Below are 18,743 nucleotides of genomic sequence, written 5' to 3'. Positions count from 1 at the left end.
GGGGGCCCATGGTGAACAGGGCGGGGTGGGGTGGGGCAGGGGCGGGGCCGCAGAGGTGGGAGGGGCCGAGTAGGGAAGCCCCGCCCCCCCAAAACCCTGTGACCCCCCCAAAACCCGTGACCCCCCCCACCCCCCAAGACTCCCTGGAAAAGGAGGGGACACCCCCTGTAGCTCCACCCCCTCCCCAAGAAGCCACGCCCTTCCCAAGAAACCACGCCCCCTTCCCCCAAGAAGCCACACCCCCTTCCCCAAGAAGTCAGGCTCCCTTCCCAAGAAGCCACGCCCCCTTCCCCAAGATACCACGCCCATTCCCAGAAGCCCCGCCCCTTCCCAAGAAGCCACGCCCATTCCCAAGAAGCCACGCCCCTTCCCCATGAAGCCACGCCCCCTCTAGTCAGGTGGGGGGGCAAAACTGCCCCATAGAAGTGGGGGGGTGTTAATTGCCCCTTCGGGGGTTAATTAACCTTTTGGGGGGGTTTAATTACCTTTGGGAGGGTTAATTGACCCTGGGGGGTTGATTACTCCCGGAGGGGTGCTAATTATCCCGGGGGAGAGGCTAATTAGCCTGGGGAGGGGCTAATTACCCCAGGAGGGGGCTGTAACTGCCTCTGAAAGGGGTTAATTGCCCCTGGAGGGGGTTAATTGCCCTTGGGGTGATTAATTACCCCTGGGGAGGGTTAATTACTCCAGGGGGTCTAATTACCACAGGAGGGGGGCTATAACAGCCTCTGAGGGGGGCTAAAACTGCCCCCGGGGGGGTTAATTACCCCTGTGGGTGTTAATTAATTACCCCTGGGGGAGGGCTAATTACCCCAGGAAGGGGCTATAACTGCCCCTGGCCGGGTTAATTACTCCTGGGGGGTTAATTACTCCCAGATGGGGCTATAACTGCTTCTGAGGGGATATAATTACCCCAGGAGGGGCTAATTACCACAGGAAGGGGGCTAATTGCCACAGGAGGGGGGCTAATTACCACAGGAGGGGCTAATTACCACAGGAGGGGACTAAAACTGCCCCTGGGAGCTGTTAATTACCCCTGTGGGGGTTAATTACTCCCAGAGGGGGCCTATAACTGTTTCTGTGGGGATATAATTACCCCAGGAGGGCTAATTACCACGGGGGGGAGCTAATTACCACAGGAGGGGGGGCTAATTACCACAGGAAGGGGGCTAATTGCCACAGGAGGGGGCTAATTACCACAGGAGGGGGGACTAATTACCACAGGAGGGGGGCTAATTACCACAGGAGGGGGGAATGGGGCTAATTACCACAGGAAGGGGGCTAATTACCACAGGAGGGGGCTAATTACCACAGGAGGGGGGCTAATTACCACAGGAATGGGGCTAATTACCACAGGAAGGGGGCTAATTACCACAGGAAGGGGGCTAATTACCACAGGAAGGGGGCTGATTACCGCAGGAGGGGGGCTAATTACCACAGGAGCGGGACTAATTACCACAAGAGGGGGGTCTAATTACCCCAGGAAGGGGGCTAATTACCACAGGAGGGGGCTAAAACTGCCCCTGGGGGGTGTTAATTACCCCTGTGGGGGTTAATTACTCCCAGAGGGGGCCTATAACTGTTTCTGTGGGGATATAATTACCCCAGGAGGGGCTAATTACCACGGGGGGGAGCTAATTACCACAGGAGGGGGGCTAATTACCACAGGAGGGGGACTAATTACCACAAGAGGGGGGTCTAATTACCACAGGAAAGGGGCTAATTACCACAGGAGGGGGGCTAATTACCACAGGAATGGGGCTAATTACCACAGGAAGGGGGCTAATTACCCCAAGAAGGGGGCTAATTACCACAGGAGGGGGCTAATTACCCCAGGAAGGGGGCTAATTACCACAGGAAGGGGGCTAATTACCACAGGAGGGGGCTAATTACCACAGGAGGGGGCTAATTACCCCAAGAAGGGGGCTAATTACCACAGGAGGGGGCTAATTACCCCAGGAAGGGGGCTAATTACCACAGGAGGGGGCTAATTACCACAGGAGGGGGGCTAATTACCAAAGGAGGGGGGGCTAATTACCACAGGAGGGGGGGCTAATTACCACAGGAGGGGGACTAATTACCACAGGAGGGGGCTAATTACCACAGGAAGGGGGGCTAATTACCACAGGAGGGGGGCTAATTACCACAGGAGGGGGGGCTAATTACCACAGGAAGGGGGCTAATTACCACAGGAGGGGGCTAATTACCACAGGAAGGGGGGCTAATTGCCACAGGAGGGGGCTAATTACCACAGGAAGGGGGGCTAATTACCACAGGAGGGGGCTAATTACCACAGGAAGGGGGCTAATTACCACAGGAAGGGGGCTAATTACCACAGGAGGGGGGGCTAAAACTGCCCCTGGGGGGGGTAAATTGCCCCGGGGGGGGTAAATTGCCCCTGCGGGGGTCTAATTGCTCCTCGGGGGGGTTAATTACTCCCGAGGGGGGGTTAATTACTCCCGAAGAGGCGTTAATTACCCCTGATAAGTGTTAATTAATGACCCCTGAGGCCTCCCCCCCTCAGTTTTCCCGCCGTCCCCTCACTGCGCACGCGCGCTCTCCTCAGAGCCGGCGGGGGGGGGCGTGGCCGGCCAGGGGAGGCGTGGCCGGAGGGGGGGCAACCCCGCACTCTGATTGGCCGAGGCGGGGACGGGGGCGGGGCGGGGAGCGCGCGGGGAGCGCCGGGAGAGCCCGGCGGCGGCGGAGCGGGGGCGGCCTCGTGCGCGAGTGACGTGACGGCGGCGGGCGAGACCACTTCCGGGTAACGGGGGGGGGGGGAGCGGGGGGGGGCAGCTGGAAGGGCCCATTTATGGGGGGGCGGGGGGGTTTTGGGGGGGCTGGGGGGGGCCATTCCTGCCTGGGGGGGGTTATTATCCTTTTGGGGGGGGTATTATCCTTTTTGGGGGGGTATTATCCTTTTTTGGGGGGGTATTATGCTTTTGGGGGGGTTATTATGCTTTTGGGGATCATTATTTTTTGGGGGGGGGGGGCCTGGGGGGGTAATTAATTGGGTTTTAAGGGGGGGTGCACCCAGGAACCCCCTAATTACAGACAGGGGCTCCCCAGACCCCCCCCCCCCCTCCAAAATAAGGGCCCCCCCCACCCTCAGGAGGAGGGGGGGGGGTCCCCATCAGCCCCCCCCCCCTTAAGGGGGGACCCCCCCTCCTCCTTCCCCCATTAATTCCTCATTAACGCCCCCTCCCCATTAACCTCCTCCCCATTAATCGCCTTTCTCCTCTCCGTTACCCCCCATTAACCCCCCATTAATCCCCCATTAACCCCCTCCTCCCATTAACCCCCTATTAACCCCCCATTAATCCCCCATTAACCCCCTCCTCCCATTAACCCCCTATTAACCCCCATTAATGCCCCATTAACCCCCATTACCCCCATTAACCCCCTCCTCGTCCCATGACCCCCCCATCCCCATTAACTGCCTCCCAGTAACCCCCCTCCCATTAACTCCCCATTAATTATTCTTCTGTTTTCTCCCCCATTAACCCCCTCCTCCTCCCACTAACCCCCCATTAACTCCCCATTAACCCTTTCCTCCTCCCCATTAAACCCCCCTCCCCATTAACCCCCTTGCCATTAATTCCCCATTAACCCCCTTCTCCTCCCATTAACTGCCCCCATTACCGCCTTCCTCCTCCTCCTCCTCCTCCCATTAACCCCCATTAACCCCCTCCTCCTCCCACTAACCCCCCCATTAAGTCACCATTAACCCCCTCCCCATTACCCCCCACCATTAACCCCCTCCTCCCCACTAACCCCCTCCTCCTCCCATTAACCCCCTCCCCATTACCTCCCCATTAACCCCCTCTTCCTCCCATTAACCCCACCATTAACTGCCCCCATTAACGCCTTCCTCCTCCTCCTCCCCAGTAACCCCCCGTTAACTCCCCATTAACCCCCTCCTCCCCATTACCCCCCCACTAACCCCCTCCTCCTCCCATTACCCCCCCATTAACCCCCATTAACTCCCCATTAACCCCTTCCTCCCCCCACTAACCCCCCACTAACGCCCTCCTCCTCCCATTAACTCCCCATTAACCCTCTTCCTCCTCCCATTAACCCCCCATTAACATCCTCCTCCCCCCATTAACCCCCCACTAACCCCCCCCTTCCTCCCACTAACCCCCCATTAACCCCCTCCTCCTCCCATTAACCCCCCAGTAACTCCCCATTAACCCTCTCCTCCTCCCCATTAATCCCCCTCCCCATTAACCCCTTTGCTATTAATTCCCCATTAACCCCCTCCTCCTCCCACTAACCCCCCCATTAAGTCACCATTAACCCCCCTCCCCATTACCCCCCACCATTAACCCCCTCCTCCCCACTAACCCCCCACTAACCCCCTCCTCCTCCCATTAACCCCCATTAACTCCCCATTAACCCCTTCCTCCCCCCATTAACCCCCCACTAACCCCCCTCTTCCTCCCACTAACCTCCCATTAACCCCCCTCCTCCTCCCATTAACCCCCCCATTACCCCCCCATTAACTCCCCATTAAGCCCCCCTCCCATTAACCCCCTCCTCCTCCCATTAACCCCCCAGTAACCCCCATTAACCCTCTCCTCCTCCCCATTAATCCCCCCTCCCCATTAACCCCTTTGCTATTAATTCCCCATTAACCCCCTCCTCCTCCCACTAACCCCCCCATTAAGTCACCATTAACCCCCCTCCCCATTACCCCCCACCATTAACCCCCTCCTCCCCACTAACCCCCGCTAACCCCCTCCTCCTCCCATTAACCCCCTCCCCATTAACTCCCCATTAACCCCCTCCTCCCCATTAACGCCTTCCTCCTCCTCCTCCCCATTAACCCCCCGTTAACTCCCCATTAACCCCCTCCTCCCCATTACCCCCCCACTAGCCCCCCACTAACCCCCTCCTCCTCCCATTACCCCCCCATTAACTCCCCATTAACCCCTTCCTCCCCCCACTAACCCCCCACTAACGCCCTCCTCCTCCCATTAACTCCCCATTAACCCCCCTCCTCCTCCCATTAACCCCCCCATTAACTCCCCATTAAGCCCCCCTCCCATTAACCCCCCTCCTCCTCCCATTAACCCCCCCATTAACCCCCCCATTAACTCCCCATTAAGCCCCCCTCCCATTAACCCCCTTCTCCTCCCATTAACCCCCCAGTAACCCCCACTAACCCCCTCCTCCTCCCATTAACCCCCTCCCCGTTAACCCCCCCCCCATTAACCCTCCTCCTCTTCTTCCTCGCAGCCGCACCGCCATGCCCCCCCCTCGCTGCCGCCGCTGCCCCCTCCCCGCCGCCCTCCGCCGGCCCCGCACCGCCGAACCCCTCTGCCGACCCTGCTTCCTCCTCGCCTTCGAAGACGAAGCCCACCGCGCCTTAACGGCGCCCAACCGGGACGCCGCCGAAGCCCGCCCCCCCTTCCCAAAATCCGGCGAGACCTTAGCCGTCGCCGCGTCCGGCGGGAAGGATTCCACCGTCCTGGCCCATCTCCTGCGACGCCTGGAACGCCGGCACGCTTACGGTTACCGCTTGGCGCTGGTTTCGGTAGACGAAGGGATCGCCGGTTACCGGGAGGCGGCGCTGGGAGCCGTCCGGCGCGGACGGGGGGATTTGCCGTTACTGGTCGTCTCCCACCGGGAACTTTTCGGATGGAGCGTGGACGAGGTGGCGGCGCGGCTGGGGGGAGGCAGCCGGTGCACTTTCTGCGGCGTTTTCCGGCGGCAGGCGCTGGAGAAGGGAGCCAGGTTGCTGGGGGTCGACTGGATCGTTACGGGTGAGCGGCTGGGGGGGGGGCGCTGGGAAGGGACTGGAGGACGCTGGGTCATACTGGGAGACGCTGGGAAAGGACTGGGATGCGCTGGGAAGGGATTGGGAGGCCGTGGGAGGGGACAGGAGAAAGTAGAAGGGAACTGGGGGGGGGGACTGGAGGGTACTGGGATATACTGGGAGGCACTGGGGAGCGGTGACCAGCCCCCCCCGTGGCCCCAGGTCACAACGCCGATGACATCGCCGAGACGGTGCTGATGAACTTCCTGCGCGGGGACGTGGCCCGGCTCCGGCGCGCCGCCGCCGAGGGCGGCGGGGCGAGCGCCGAGGCCACCAAAATGGCCGCCGGGGCCACCGAGAGCCCGGGGAAGGCCACGAGGGCCACCAAGAGGTCCACAAAAGGCGCCGTGTCCACCGAAAACGCCACGGAGAGCGCTAAGAACGCCGTGGAGACCACCGAAAACTCCATGGGGACCACCAAAAGTGCCATGGAGACCACCAAAAACTCCATGGGGACCACCGAAAGTGCCATGCAGACCACCAAGAACTCTGTGAAAACCACCGAAAACTCCATGAAGACCACCAAAAACCTCATGGAGACCGCCAAGAACGCCCCGGAGACCACCGAAAATGCCATGGAGACCACCAAGAACGGCGTGGAGACCACCAAAAACCTCATGGAGACCACCAAGAACGCCATGGAGATCACGGAAAATGCCATGGAGACCACCAAAAACTCTACGGAGACCACCAAGAATGCCCTGAAGACCACCGAAAACTCCATGGAGACCACCAAGAAGGCCATGGAGACCACCGAAAACTCCACGGAGACCACCAAGAAGTCCACAGAGATCACCAAAAACTCCATGGAGACCACCAAGAAGTCCACGGAGACCACTGAAAACTCCACGGAGACCACCAAGAAGTCCACAGAGACCACCAAAAACTCCATGGAGACCACCAAGAACGCCACGGAGACCACCAAAAGCCTTACTGAGGCCACCAAACCCCCCCTGGAGACCACCACCAGCTCCACAAAGGTCTCTGTAGCTCCGGTGGCCACCACCAACCTTCTGTTGGCCACCACCGACCCTCCGTTGACCTCCATGACCCCTCCGTTGACCACCACCGACCCTCCGTTGACCACCACCGACCCTCCGTTGACCACCACGACCCCTCCGTTGACCCCTGAGAACCTCCCGAAGGCCGCCCCCGCCCCCCCCCCGAATCCCGCGGGCCACCGGCGAGCCCCTTCGGTTGCCCCGTGGCCGGCGGTGCCGCGCTGCAAGCCGTTGCGGCACGCCTACGAGAAGGAGATCGTCCTCTACGCCTACTTCGAAGGGTTGGACTACGTCAGCACCGAGTGCGTCTACGCCCCCCACGCCTACCGCGGCCACGCCCGGACCCTCCTCAAAGATTTGGAAGCCACCCGGGCGAGTACGGTAGCCGCCTTGGGTCATTCGGGCCGACGGCTAGCGGTGGCGGCCGAGGTGGCCACCAAAACGTTGGGGGCGTGCGGGAGGTGCGGGTTCGCCGCCAGCCAACCCCTGTGCAAGGCGTGCGTGCTCTTGGCCTCCCTCGAGCGCGGGCTACCGCGGTTGGGTTTGGGCAAGCGGGCGTTGGAGTTGGCCGGCGGGGCCGGTGGCCGCTGGGATGGGGCGGGTGGCTACGGGGATGGGGTCGGTGGCTACGGGGGTGGGGGGCGTGGCGGCGGGCAGGGAGATGGCGGTCAAGGGGGTGGTGGCCACGGGGCTAGTGGTCACTGGGATGGTGGCCACGGGGGTTGTTGTTGTGAGGGTGGTGGCTACGGGGCTGGTGGTCACTGGGATGGTGGCCACGAGGGTTGTCGTCATGAGGATGGTGGCCACGGGGCTGGTGGTCACGGGGTTGGTGGCCACGAGGGTTGTTGTCATGAGGATGGTGGCTATGGGGCTGGTAGCCACGGGGTTGGTGGCCACGGGGCTGGTGGTCACGGGGTTGGTGGCCACAAGGGTTGTTGTCATGAGGCTGGTGGCCACGAGCCTGGTAGCCATGGGGCTGGTGGTAGCCACGGGGCTTGTTGTTATGAGGCTGGTGGCCACGGGCCCGGTGGCCACCAGGATGATGGTCATGGAGGTAGTGGCCACGGGGCTGGTGGCCACAAGGTTCGTAGCCCCAGGGACGATGACCGTGAAGCTGGTAGTCACTGGGCTAGTGGCCACGGGGCTGAGGACCGTGGACCCGGTGGCCACTGGGATGATGACCGTGGGAGCGGTGGCCATGGGGTTTGTAGCCACAAGGGTGGTGGCCACGGGGCTGGTAGCCACGGGGTTAGTAGCCACGGGGCTAGCGGCCACGGGGAGGATGTGGCTGGTGCCACGTGTTGCTGCGGGGTGCCGGGCCGGAGAAAAAATATCCCCAAAATCAGTAGCCCGTGGGCTAGTAGATGTTGCGATGGTGGCCACGGGGTCGGTGGCCGCGGGCGGACGTCGCAACCGGGGCGGGACGGGATTGGTGGACGGCGTAGTTGTGCGTCAGGTGACCGTGGGGGGGCGGGGTTAGAGTTAGGCGGTCCCCCGGCTGGTAGCCACCGGGCTAGTAGCCGGGAGGGGGTGGAGGTGGAGGTGGTGGGGAGCGGGGGAAGGACGGTGCATCGGAGGGTGCTGGGGCTCGGCCGGGTGCGGGGGGCCCTCAATATTTGGGATTTCTGAGGGGGGGGGGCAATTAAAGGGGGTCTGGGGGGTAATTAAGGGGGGTCTGGGGGTAATTAAAGGGGGCTTGGGGTAATTAAGGGGGTCTGGGGGCAATTAAAGGGGGTCTGGGGCAATTAAAGGGGGTTTGGGGGTAATTAAGGGGGGGTCTGGGGCAGTCTGGGGGCAATTAAGGAGGGGTCTGGGGGCAGTTGGGGGGGTCTGGGGCAATTAAAGGGGGCCTGGGGGTAATTAAGGGGGTCAGGGGGCAGCTAGGGGGGTCTGGGGGCAATTTGGGGGGGTTTGGGGGTAGTTGGGGGGCAGTGGGAGGGTCTGGGGGCAATTAAAGGGGGTCTGGGGGCAGTTGGGGGGGTCTGGGGGCAGCTGGGGGCAGTGGGAGGGGTTGGGGGCAATTAGAGGGGGGACTGGGGGTATTTAAGGAGGGGTCTGGGGGCAATTAAAGGGGGTCTGGGGGCAATTAAGGGGGGTCAGGGGGCAATTAAGGAGGGGTCTAGGGGCAATTTGGGGGGTGGGGGGGCAATTAAGGGGGGTAAGGGGGCAATTGGGGGGTCAGTGGGCAGCTGGGGGGCAGTGGGAGGAGTTGGGGGGGCAATTAGAGGGGGTCTGGGGTAGTTGGGGGGCTGTTGCAGGCACTTGGGGCAATTAGAGGGGGGTCCTGGGGGCAATTGGGGGGGTCCTGGGGGCAATTGAGGGGGTCCTGGGGGCAATTGGGGGGCTCTGGGGCAATTAAGGAGGAGTCTGGGGGCAATTAAGGGGGGTGTGGGGGCAATTGGGGGGTCTGGGGGCAATTAGGGGCAGTCAGGGGGCAATTGGGGGGGTCTGGGGGCAATTAAGGAGGGGTCTGGGGGCAATTTGGGGGTGTGGGGGCAATTAGGGGGGGTCGGGGGCAATTGGGGGGCTGTTGAAGGCACTTGGGGGCAATTAGAGGGGAGTTGGGGGGTAATTGGGGGGGTCTGGGGGCAGTTGGGGGTCTGGGGGAGGGGTTGGGGGGCAGTTGGGGGGGGTCCCTGGGGCAGTTGGGGGGCAATTTGGGGCGGGGCTGGGGGCAGTTGGGGGTCCCTGGGGGCAGATGGGGCAGTTGGGGGGTCGTGGGGGGCAATTTGGGGGGGTCTGGGGCAATTAAGGGGGGTGTGGGGGCAATTAGGGGGGTCCTGGGGCAGTTGGGGGCAGCAGGACCCTGGGGAGGAGTGGGCGGGGCCTTGGGGTGGGGGTGTGGCCTGGGAAGGGGTGGGGTTAACGGTTGGCCACGCCTCCCTAAATTATGCCCCTGCCTGGTGGTGATTGGGTGGGGGCTGTGGCCCCTCCCTAGAGGTGGGAGGGGGTTGGGGGCATGGCTAGGCGTGTGTTATGCAAATGAGGGGGTGGGGTTGGGGGCGTGGCTATGTAAACGAGCAAGCCGGGTGTGTGATGTGAATAAAAGCTTTGGTTATGCAAATGAGGCGTGTTCATCGGCGGGGGGGGGTGTTATATGCAAAGCAGCAGATCAACGTGTGGGGGGTCTTGGTAATTATGCAAATGAGGCGTTTCAGTGGGGTCTTGGTAATTATGCAAACGAGGCGTTTCAGTGGGGTCTTGGTAATTATGCAAATGAGGCGTTTCAGTGGGGTCTTGGTAATTATGCAAACGAGGCGTTTCAGTGGGGTCTTGGTAATTATGCAAATGAGGCGTTTCAGTGGGGTCTTGGTAATTATGCAAACGAGGCGTTTCAGTGGGGTCTTGGTAATTATGCAAACGAGGCGGGTGGGGGGGCGTGGCTACGCAAATGAACCGCGGGCCAACAAACGCGCTGGAGCGCGCGGGGTGTGGGTGTTTATGCAAATGAGGAGGGCGGCGCGGGCGCGGCTATGCAAATGAAGGGGGCGGGGGCACGCAAATGAGGGCCGTGCCGGCGAAGGGAGGGCGGCGCCGCATGCAAATCAGCGGCCGGGGCGGGGGCGTGGCTACGCAAATCGAGCGGGCGTGGGGGGGGGGGCGGGAGAAGCCCGCCAATCAGCGGCGGCGCGGGGCGCGTTATGCAAATGAAGCGGCCGCGCGCCGGCTGGGCGGCCGAGGCGCGGCGGTGGCGCCGCGCCCGCCCCCCCCGTGCGCCTGACGTCACTTCCGGCGCGCGGCGGAAGAGGAGGAGGAAGAAAATGTCGGGGCTGCGGCTGGAGCTGGGACCGGTCAAGGAACCGCTGGGGCTGGTGCGGGGCCTCCAGTGGGTGAGTGGGACTGGGGGGGGCTGGGAATGGCGGGGGGGTTACGGGGAGCTTTCCTGGGGTAGTTAATTTTAGATTGAGGTGGAATTTAATATTTGGGGGAAAAAACTGGGAAATGGGTTTAAATGAGAATCGTAGAGGAAATTAACTGGGAAAGTTAAATTAAGTTCAGGGATTAAATGTAGAAGGGGAATAAGAAAAGGTAAAATGGGAATTTTAAAGTAAAATGTGAAATCAAGTTAGGAATGTTAAACGCAGGCAGCAAATTTCTAAAATCAAAAGTTAGATGGAAAATAAAATTGGAAATAAAAAATGGAATCGAGAATTAAATATTAAAACTTTGAAGAGCTTTAAAAAGGGAGAATTTAAATTCATTAAAGGGAGAATTTAAATTCATTCAAATTGCCCTTGATATGGATTTAATTGATTTAATTGTCAGAGGGCTCTGATTGGGGGTTTGTCGTTGCTGCAGACGCCCGTTTCTGGCGCTTTCCCCCAATAATTCAAATTTTCGGTGGCTTTTAATTTGGTTAACCATGATTTTGCATTTTATTTGGTGAAAAATCCCCTCCTCCTTTTTTTCCTAGCGGCTCTGAATTTAAAATTGAGGTTTAATAAAAGAAATGTAACATTTAAAATTAAAAAAGGTTTTGAAGTGAAAAGTTAAATTCATTAAAATTCCAGTTAAATTGATTTAAATTAATCCCCCCAGTAGCTTTAATTGGGGGTTAATGGTTTCTCCAAACACCCCCATTTTTGGTGGGGTTTTCCCCCCAAACTCCAATTTTTGGTGTTCTTTTTCCCAAAACTCCAATTTTTGGTGTTCTTTTTCCCAAAACTCCAATTTTTGGTGTTCTTTTTCCCCAAATTCCAATTTTTGGTGTTCTTTTTCCCCAAATTCCAATTTTTGGTTGGGTTTTTTTCCCCAAAATTCTAATTTTTGGTTGCGTGTGTGTGTTTTTTTGGTTAATTATTATTTTTTGGGTTTTTTTAGTGAATTATTATTTGGGGGATTTTTTTGTTAATTATTATTTCGGGGGTTTTGGGGGGTAATTATTATTTTTGGTTTTTGGGGGGGTAATTATTCTTTTTGGGAGTTTGGAGGGTAATTATTTTTTAGGGTTTTTTTTTGTTTATTCTTTTGGGGCTTTTTTTGTTAATTATTCTGTTGGGGTTTTTTTTTTGCATTTTTTGGGGTAATTGTTTTGGCTTTTTGGGGGTATTTATTCTTTTTGGGTTTTTTGGGGGTAATTATTCTTTTTGGGGGCTTTTTGGGTAATTAATCCTTTTGGGGGGTAATTATTCTTTTTGGGGGTTTTATTGTAATTATTTGTTTGTGTTTTTTGGGGGGGTAATTATTCTTTCCTTTTTTGGGTAATTATTCTTTTTTGTTTTTTGGGGGGTGATTATTTTGGGGGTTTGGGGGTAATTATTGGGGGGTTTTTTTTGGCTAATTATTTTTGGCTAATTATTTGGAGTTTGGGGGGCAATTATAATATTTGAGGTTTTTTGGCTAATTATTATTTTGTTTTTTTTTTTTTTGGTAAAAATCCCATTCTTGCAGCTGTCGAGACTGGAAAGTTTAAATTGAAATAAAAATTGAAAGACTAAAATTCTTCAAAAATCCCTTTTCCAGCTCTTTTTCACCCAAGAATTCCAATTCTGTTCTTTTTCTCTGTTTCTTTTGGCGAATAAACTCTTCGGGGGGGCTGTTTTTGGGGTGAAAATCCTTTTTTTTTTTTACTCTTTCCCGACAGTTTTTCTCCATTTTCGCCTTCGCCACCTGCGGGGGTTACAGCGGGGCCGTCTCCTTCTGGATCAGCTGCGATGGCCAACCCAACGCCACCGTCACCGCCCCCTTCGCCTACCCCTTCCGGTGAGCCACGTCCTCAATGCTGATTGGCCGGTGGGAGGTTGGGGGGGGGCAGAGCCTCAGCCTTGATGGCTGCGATTGGTGGGAAAGTAGCTGGCGGGGTGGGTGGGAGGAGCGGTGGAAACGTGACGGGAGGGATGGGGTGGGTGGGAGGAGCTATCTGGTTGGCCAATTGGTTTTTTGGGGGGCGGGGGCGGGATCTGGAGGGGCCAATGGGATGCCTTGATGCTCTGAGCGGGGGGAGGAGAGGCAGTAGGGGTCAGCTGGGGTTCTACGGCCGGCCAATCGGCGGCTGTGGGACGCGGCGGGTGGAAGATGGAGGTTTGGGAAGGGTTGGGAGATGGCGGAAGGTCCGAGAAGATCAAGAAGGTCCCTCCAAAGCAGACGGGGAAGAGGAGAAGCGGCGATTGGGTTTGAGAAGTCTACGGTCGGCCAATCAGAACCTCTAGAACGTGGAGGGTGGGAAACGGAGGTTTGGGAAGGGTTGGGAGATGTCTGGAGGTCCGAGAGAGACAAGAAGGTCTCTCAAACATGGATGGAGAACACAAGAAGCGGGAGTTGGGTTCGAGAGGTCTACGGTTGGCCAACCAGCACCTGTAGGACGCGGCTGATGGAAAATGGAGTTTTGGGAAGGGTTGGGAGATGTCTGGAGGTTCAAGAGAGGGAAGAATGTCTCTCAAAGATGGATGGGGAGGAGAAGAGAAGCAGTAGTTGGGTTTGAGAGGCTTATGGTTGGCCAATCAGAACCTCTAGAACGTGAGTGGTGGAAAATGGAGATTTGGGAAGGGTTGGGAGATGCTTGAAAGTTCAGGAGAAGATGAGAAGGTCAAGGAGGTTTCTCAACTGTGGATGGGGAGGAAAAGAGAAGCGGGAGTTGGGTTTGAGAGATCTACGGTTGGCCAACCCGCACCTGTAGGACGCGGCTGATGGAAAATGGAGGTTTGGGAAGGGTTGGGAGACACTTGGAAGTTCAGGAGAAGATAAGAAGTTCAAGGATGTTCCTCAGCTGTGGACGGGGAGGAAAAGAGAAGCGGGAGTTGGGTTTGAGAGATCTACGGTTGGCCAACCCACACCTGTAGGACGCGGCTGATGGAAAATTCAGGGCTGGGAAGGGTTGGGAGATGTTTGAGGATTCAAGAGAGGACAAGAAAGTCTTCTGCAACCCAGGTGATGAAGAGGAGAGAGGCGGTGGTTGGGTGCGAGAGCTCAAGGGTTGGCCAACTACCGTCTGTAGGACACGGTTGAGTGAAGGAAAGACCTGGGAAGGGTTTGGTGGGGCGTGGGTGGGAGAAGACCACCCCCCCGTCTCATCCACCGTCCCGGTGTCCCCCAGGTTGAACCAAGCCACCTTCATGCCCTCGCTGACCAACCTGTGCAACAAGACGTGGCTGGTGGACGTCCACCTGGTTGGTGACTTCTCCTCCTCGGCCCAGTTCTTTGTCACGGTGGCCGTCTTCGCCTTCCTCTACAGCATGGCCGCCCTCGCCGTCTACCTGGGCTACCTCCACCTCTACCGTGGGGCGGGTGGGAAGCTGCCGTTGGTGGTAAGTCCATCTTGGTCTTCTCCATCCGTCCGTCCATCCTGGTGTTCCCCATCCATCCGTCCATCTTGGTCTTCTCTATCCCTCCGTCTATCCTGGTTTTCTCCATCCGTCCATCTTGGTCTTCTCCGTCCAGCCGTCTATCCTGGTTTTCTCCATCCATCTTGGTTTTCTCTATTCATCCATCCATCCTGGTCTTTTTCATCCATCCATCTTGCTCTTTTTTGTGTATCCCTTCATCTTGGTTGTCTTTATCCATTCATCAATCTTGTTTTTTTTCTGTCTGTCCATCCATCTTGGTCTTCTCCGTCCGTGCATCTTGGTCTTCTCCATCCGTGCATCGTCTTCTCTATCCATCCATCTATCCTGGTTTTGTCTATCCATCCATCTTGTTCTTCTTTATCTATCCATCCATCCATCCTGGTCTTCTTCATCCGCCCATCTTGCTCTTCTTTATCCATCCTTCCATCTTGGTTTTCTTTCTCCATCCATCAGTCTTGGTTTTTTCTATCTGTCCATCTATCCTGGTCTTTTCCATCCATCCATCCTGGTCTTCTCTATCAACTGTCCTGGTCTTTTCCATCCGTCCATCTTTGTCTTCTCTATCTGTCCATCCGTCTTGGTCATCTTCATCCATCTGTCTTGGTCTTCTCTGTTTGTCTACCCATCTTGGTCTTCTCCATGCATCCATCCATCCTGGTCTTTTCTGTCCATCCATCCGTCTTGGTCGTCTTCATCCATCCGTCTTGGTCGTCTTTGTCTACCCATCTTCGTCTTCTCCATGCATCCATCCATCCATGCTGGTCTTCTCTGTCCGTCCATCCATCCTGGTCTTCTCTGTCGTCCATCTTGGTCGTCTCCATCCCTCCCACCGTCTTGGTCGTCTCTGTCTACCCCTCTTGGTCTTCTTTATTTGTCTATCCATCTTGGTGTTCTCCACGTATCCATCCATCCATCCTGGTTTTCTCTGTCCATCCATCTATCCTGGTGTTCTCTGTCTGTCCATCCATCCATCTTGGTCGTCTTCATCCATCCGTCTTGGTCTTTTCTATATGTCTACCCATCTTGGTCATCTCTATGTGTCTAACTGTCTCGGTGTTCTCCATGCATCCATGCCTCCATCTTGGTCCTCTCTGTCCATCCCTCCGTCTTGGTCTTCTCCATCCCTCCGTCCATCCTGGTCTTCTCCATCTCTCCGACTTGGTCTTCTCCGTCCATCCATCTCCTGCCCCGGGCTTGGCCGAAGACCACTTGGGTGCCCTACAGCTCCCAGAACGGCTTCTAGCTTCTCCCATTGCCTGGCCTACAACTCCCATGAGCCTTTGGGTTCCCCACCCCGTTGTGAGGCATCATGGGAGTTTGAGTCTTGGTCCTCACTGCCCCCCCCCCAATATGTGGGTGGAGGGACCCATGGGTGGGGAGGAAGGGGAGATTTGGGGGGAAGACACACATTTTGGGGGGGTCAATAACCCCCCTCTGAACTTCTCTCCTGCTGCTGCCGTGGACAGGACACGGGGTAAGTGCCCCGCCCTCTTTTTTGGGGGGCTTATCCCCACCCCAAACCCCGCCGATCCCCCAATTTTTTCCCCCAAATCCTGGAGGGGTGGGAGGGGCAAGAAACCGCCTGAGCTCCGGGTGCGAGAATTGGGGTTCGCCCCCTCCCAGGATGGAGCAAGTGGGCTCCGTGGGTCTTGGGTCCCCTCCCACCCCCAAATTTTGGGGGGTGTCCCCCCCTCCCAGGTCTGCGGGTCTTGGGGTCCCCCCCAGTTGTCCCCTCCCACCCCCAAATTTTGGGAGGGGTGTCCCCCACGTCGGTTGTACTCAACGTCGGTTGTACTCAACGTCCGCCCCGGTTGTCCTCTCCCGCTCCCAACTTCTGGGGTCCGCCCCCCAGGTCCCGAACCAATCATGTTGTGCCCCGCCCCTCATTTTTGGGGTTCCCCTAATCCCCCCGTCCCCCCAAAAATGTGTCGTGTCCCTTCCCCCCAGGACTTCTTGACCACCGTGGTCTTCTCCTTCCTGTGGCTGGTGAGCTCTTCGGCGTGGGCCAAGGCCCTCGCGGACGTCAAGACCTCGACGACGGCCCCCCTGCCCCACTGCCGCCCCCCCGCGGCGTCCTGCTTCCCCGCGGGGGTCACCCCCATGGGGTCCCTCAACGTCTCCGTGGTGGGTCCCGAGGGCTGCGAAAAGGGGAAACTGAGGCAGGGCTTGGGTGGTTGAGGAACCTCTTGGAAGAAACCCGAGGTTCGACGTAGACCGCGGGAGCGGGCGTTGAGGCTGGGGGGAGATAAGCGGGGAAACCGAGGCAAATCCGGGTGGGATTTGGGAGGGAGGGGGGTTTGGAGATCTTGGGGAAACTGAGGCACGGGGGTGGGGGGTGGGATTTCCGGGTGGTTTTACATCTTCCCCTCCCACCTCCCAGGTCTTTGGCTTCCTCAACTTGGTGCTTTGGGCCGGCAGCTCTTGGTTCGTCTACAAGGAGACCAATTTCCACCGCCCGGCTTCGCCGCCCTCCGCCCCCACCGCCGTGCCGGCTGCCATGTAACCCCCCGCCACGCCCCCCTCCCCCCTCCCCCGGCGCGGCTCTACGGTGCATGTTCCCACCACTCCCACCGCCCCACGCTTCCCGTCCCCACCACGGGCTTGTCACCGGCGCCGTCTTGAGTCCTTCACCAGGGAGATGCCACCAAATCCTTTTCTTTTTTTCCTTTGGGTGGGGGTTGGTTGATTGTTTGTTTTTTTTTTTAGTATTGCTAAATTTGGTGTGTTTTGGGGCGTTTTTGGGCTTTTTTTTTGGTTTTTTTAAAGCTTATTTTATTGCCGGAGGAGACGCGAGCCGCCCGGCGGGAGGCGCCGCTGAGGCCCGCGGGTGGAAGAAGGTCAGAGCGTTCCTCAAGGGGCGGGGTGGGCGCGTCCCGACCGCCGCCGCCGCGTGGGTTGGGCGCGGGGTGGGGCCCCCACCGGCGGAGCGGCGTCCGCCCCTCGGCGCGGGCACGGCTTGGGCGGCGTTGGCTTGGCCTCCTCCGGTTGGCCCCGGGCACGGATCAGCCGTGGTTGGAGCAGGGTGAGGTGGGGACGTTGGGAGATGAGGTCACGCTCGCCTTGACCGGTCGTAGCCGGATCCTTTTTCGGCCTCTTCCGATTGGTCTGTGTAGGGATTGGTCAAGTTGGATCTTGATTCGAGTTGACCAATCGTTGGGTTGGTCTTCTTGCAGGCTTTGGTTGACCGTTGGCGGTCCAGACCTGGGGTCGGTGATCGGCGTTGGGGTTGGCCAAGACCTGGCTTGGCCCATTCCGGTGGTCCTGGGTAGGGATTGGCCAAGTTGGTCTTGACCTAGGTTGACCATCAACTTGAGTTAGACCAGATTTGGGTTGGCCTTGTCTCATTGGCTCGTTGTAGACCTTGGTTGACCTTTGGGGCTTGCTCGGTCCAGACCTGGGGTTGGTCATCAAGAGCGGGGTCGGACCACGCCCGGATTGGCCAATTGCCGTTGGGCTGCGTAGGGATTGGCTCAAGTTGGCCAAGATTTGCGTTGAGTTGGTCAAGACCGGGGTCGACCGTTAACGCTTGGCCAGATCCAGATCTAGAGTCGACCATTGGTGGCTGGGCTGGAGCAGATCCGGACTGGCCTCTTCCGATTGGCCCGGGCCAAAGACTTAATTTGGCCGTTGTTGGTTGCTTTGATCAAGACTGTGATTGGTTGTCGGGTTTGGCTTCGGTTGAGTTCTAGGTGGGTCATCGTGGTTGGCTCAGCCCAGACCTTGGTCTCTTCCTGTTGGCTCCTTCAAGACCTGGATTGACCAAGGTTGACTTTGCGTCTTCCCGGTTGGGCGGGTCAAGACCTGGCGCGACCAACGGCGGTTGGCTGAGTCGAGCTTGCTTTCTCTCCGATTGGCCCGTTCCTGACCTACGGTAATCATCGGTGGTTGAGTAGGCGGAGACTCGCTGGTGATGCCATTGGTCCAGACTGGGATCGACCTCTTCCAGTCGAGTCTTCCTCAACGCACGTTGACCGCCGATGACCCATCTCCATCCACACCCGGCTTCCCCCCCCAAACCCCGCCCCCTCCATCCTCTCAGGGCTCCACCCATGGGCGTCAGGGCTCCACCCATGGGTGTGGGGACACCCCTGACACGCCCTGCCCAGGTCCTCAACTCCTCCCACCCTCGGGGACCGGACAGGGACGAACACTACAGTCCCCACCATCGCACTCTTCTTCATCTTCATCTTTCCTTTGGTGGAGGGGGGGTGGGTCATCGGTGGCCCCGCCCACCCCTCCTTTCCCGCTGTTACGTGAATGTCCCCTCGTGTCACTTCCTCTCTGGGGGGGCGGTCCCTGTCCCCGTCCCGCCCCCCCTGCCAATTTTTTTCTGCAACTGCCTCAATAAAGAGATTATTGTAGAACCGCAAGAATCCGTATCTGGGGGAGGGGCGGGGGGGCGGGGCTTCGCCTACAAAGACCCTCCCACTCCAGGTTGGGACATTTTGGAGGGGGCGGGGGTGTGACCGGAAAAATTGGGGATGGGACGGGAAGTAGAGACAGACTCAAAAATTTGGTTTTGCTCCTAAATTTATTGTTCCTACCCCCAAATTTGCCCCCCCCCAATGACGTCGGGTCCACGGCTCTGTCCCCGCCCCGCCCCCCCCCCACCGTGTCTTATGTCCTCCGTGGTGGCCCAGA

The 18,743-nt window shown here is 58.0% G+C and overlaps 3 protein-coding genes across 3 annotated transcripts in view; all 3 read left to right on the top strand.

Moving 5' to 3' along the window:
* HAUS5 (HAUS augmin like complex subunit 5) overlaps positions 1 to 394 on the top strand; it is an 11,226-nt gene extending 10,832 nt beyond the window's left edge. The window contains exon 15 of the mRNA XM_075018745.1: positions 316 to 394. Coding sequence (XP_074874846.1) covers positions 316 to 394 — 79 coding nt within the window. The remainder of the gene's footprint in view (positions 1 to 315) is intronic.
* Positions 395 to 2,697: 2,303 nt separating this feature from the next.
* Positions 2,698 to 8,448, top strand: LOC142025998 (uncharacterized). The gene is made up of 3 exons (XM_075018744.1): positions 2,698 to 2,761; positions 5,239 to 5,765; positions 5,981 to 8,448. The coding sequence occupies exons 2-3, from the start codon at positions 5,249 to 5,251 to the stop codon at positions 8,446 to 8,448; spliced, it is 2,985 nt and encodes a 994-aa protein (XP_074874845.1). The 5' UTR covers positions 2,698 to 2,761; positions 5,239 to 5,248.
* A 2,072-nt stretch (positions 8,449 to 10,520) lies between these two features.
* LOC142026032 (synaptophysin-like protein 1) lies at positions 10,521 to 18,489 on the top strand. The gene is made up of 5 exons (XM_075018789.1): positions 10,521 to 10,649; positions 12,404 to 12,522; positions 13,853 to 14,063; positions 16,050 to 16,226; positions 16,483 to 18,489. Exons 1-5 carry the CDS (start codon positions 10,581 to 10,583, stop codon positions 16,603 to 16,605), a joined length of 699 nt encoding a protein of 232 aa, XP_074874890.1. The 5' UTR covers positions 10,521 to 10,580; the 3' UTR covers positions 16,606 to 18,489.
* Positions 18,490 to 18,743: the final 254 nt, after the last annotated feature.

This window comes from Buteo buteo, chromosome 31, assembly GCF_964188355.1.
Source record: "Buteo buteo chromosome 31, bButBut1.hap1.1, whole genome shotgun sequence".
NCBI classification, from domain to species: Eukaryota; Metazoa; Chordata; class Aves; order Accipitriformes; family Accipitridae; genus Buteo; species Buteo buteo.
Note: the sequence above shows the minus strand (reverse complement) of the source record. Positions and strands in the feature narration are given on the sequence as shown.

Bases quoted from the DNA above. Each gene is read 5' to 3' on its own strand.
- LOC142025998 (XM_075018744.1), top strand. From the start codon at position 5,249: ATGCCCCCCCCTCGCTGCCGCCGCTGCCCCCTCCCCGCCGCCCTCCGC. The intron at 5,766-5,980 runs GTGAGCGGCTGG...CCGTGGCCCCAG, and splicing joins GGTCGACTGGATCGTTACGG to GTCACAACGCCGATGACATC.
- LOC142026032 (XM_075018789.1), top strand. From the start codon at position 10,581: ATGTCGGGGCTGCGGCTGGAGCTGGGACCGGTCAAGGAACCGCTGGGG. The intron at 14,064-16,049 runs GTAAGTCCATCT...CCTTCCCCCCAG, and splicing joins GTGGGAAGCTGCCGTTGGTG to GACTTCTTGACCACCGTGGT. The intron at 16,227-16,482 runs GTGGGTCCCGAG...CCCACCTCCCAG, and splicing joins GGTCCCTCAACGTCTCCGTG to GTCTTTGGCTTCCTCAACTT.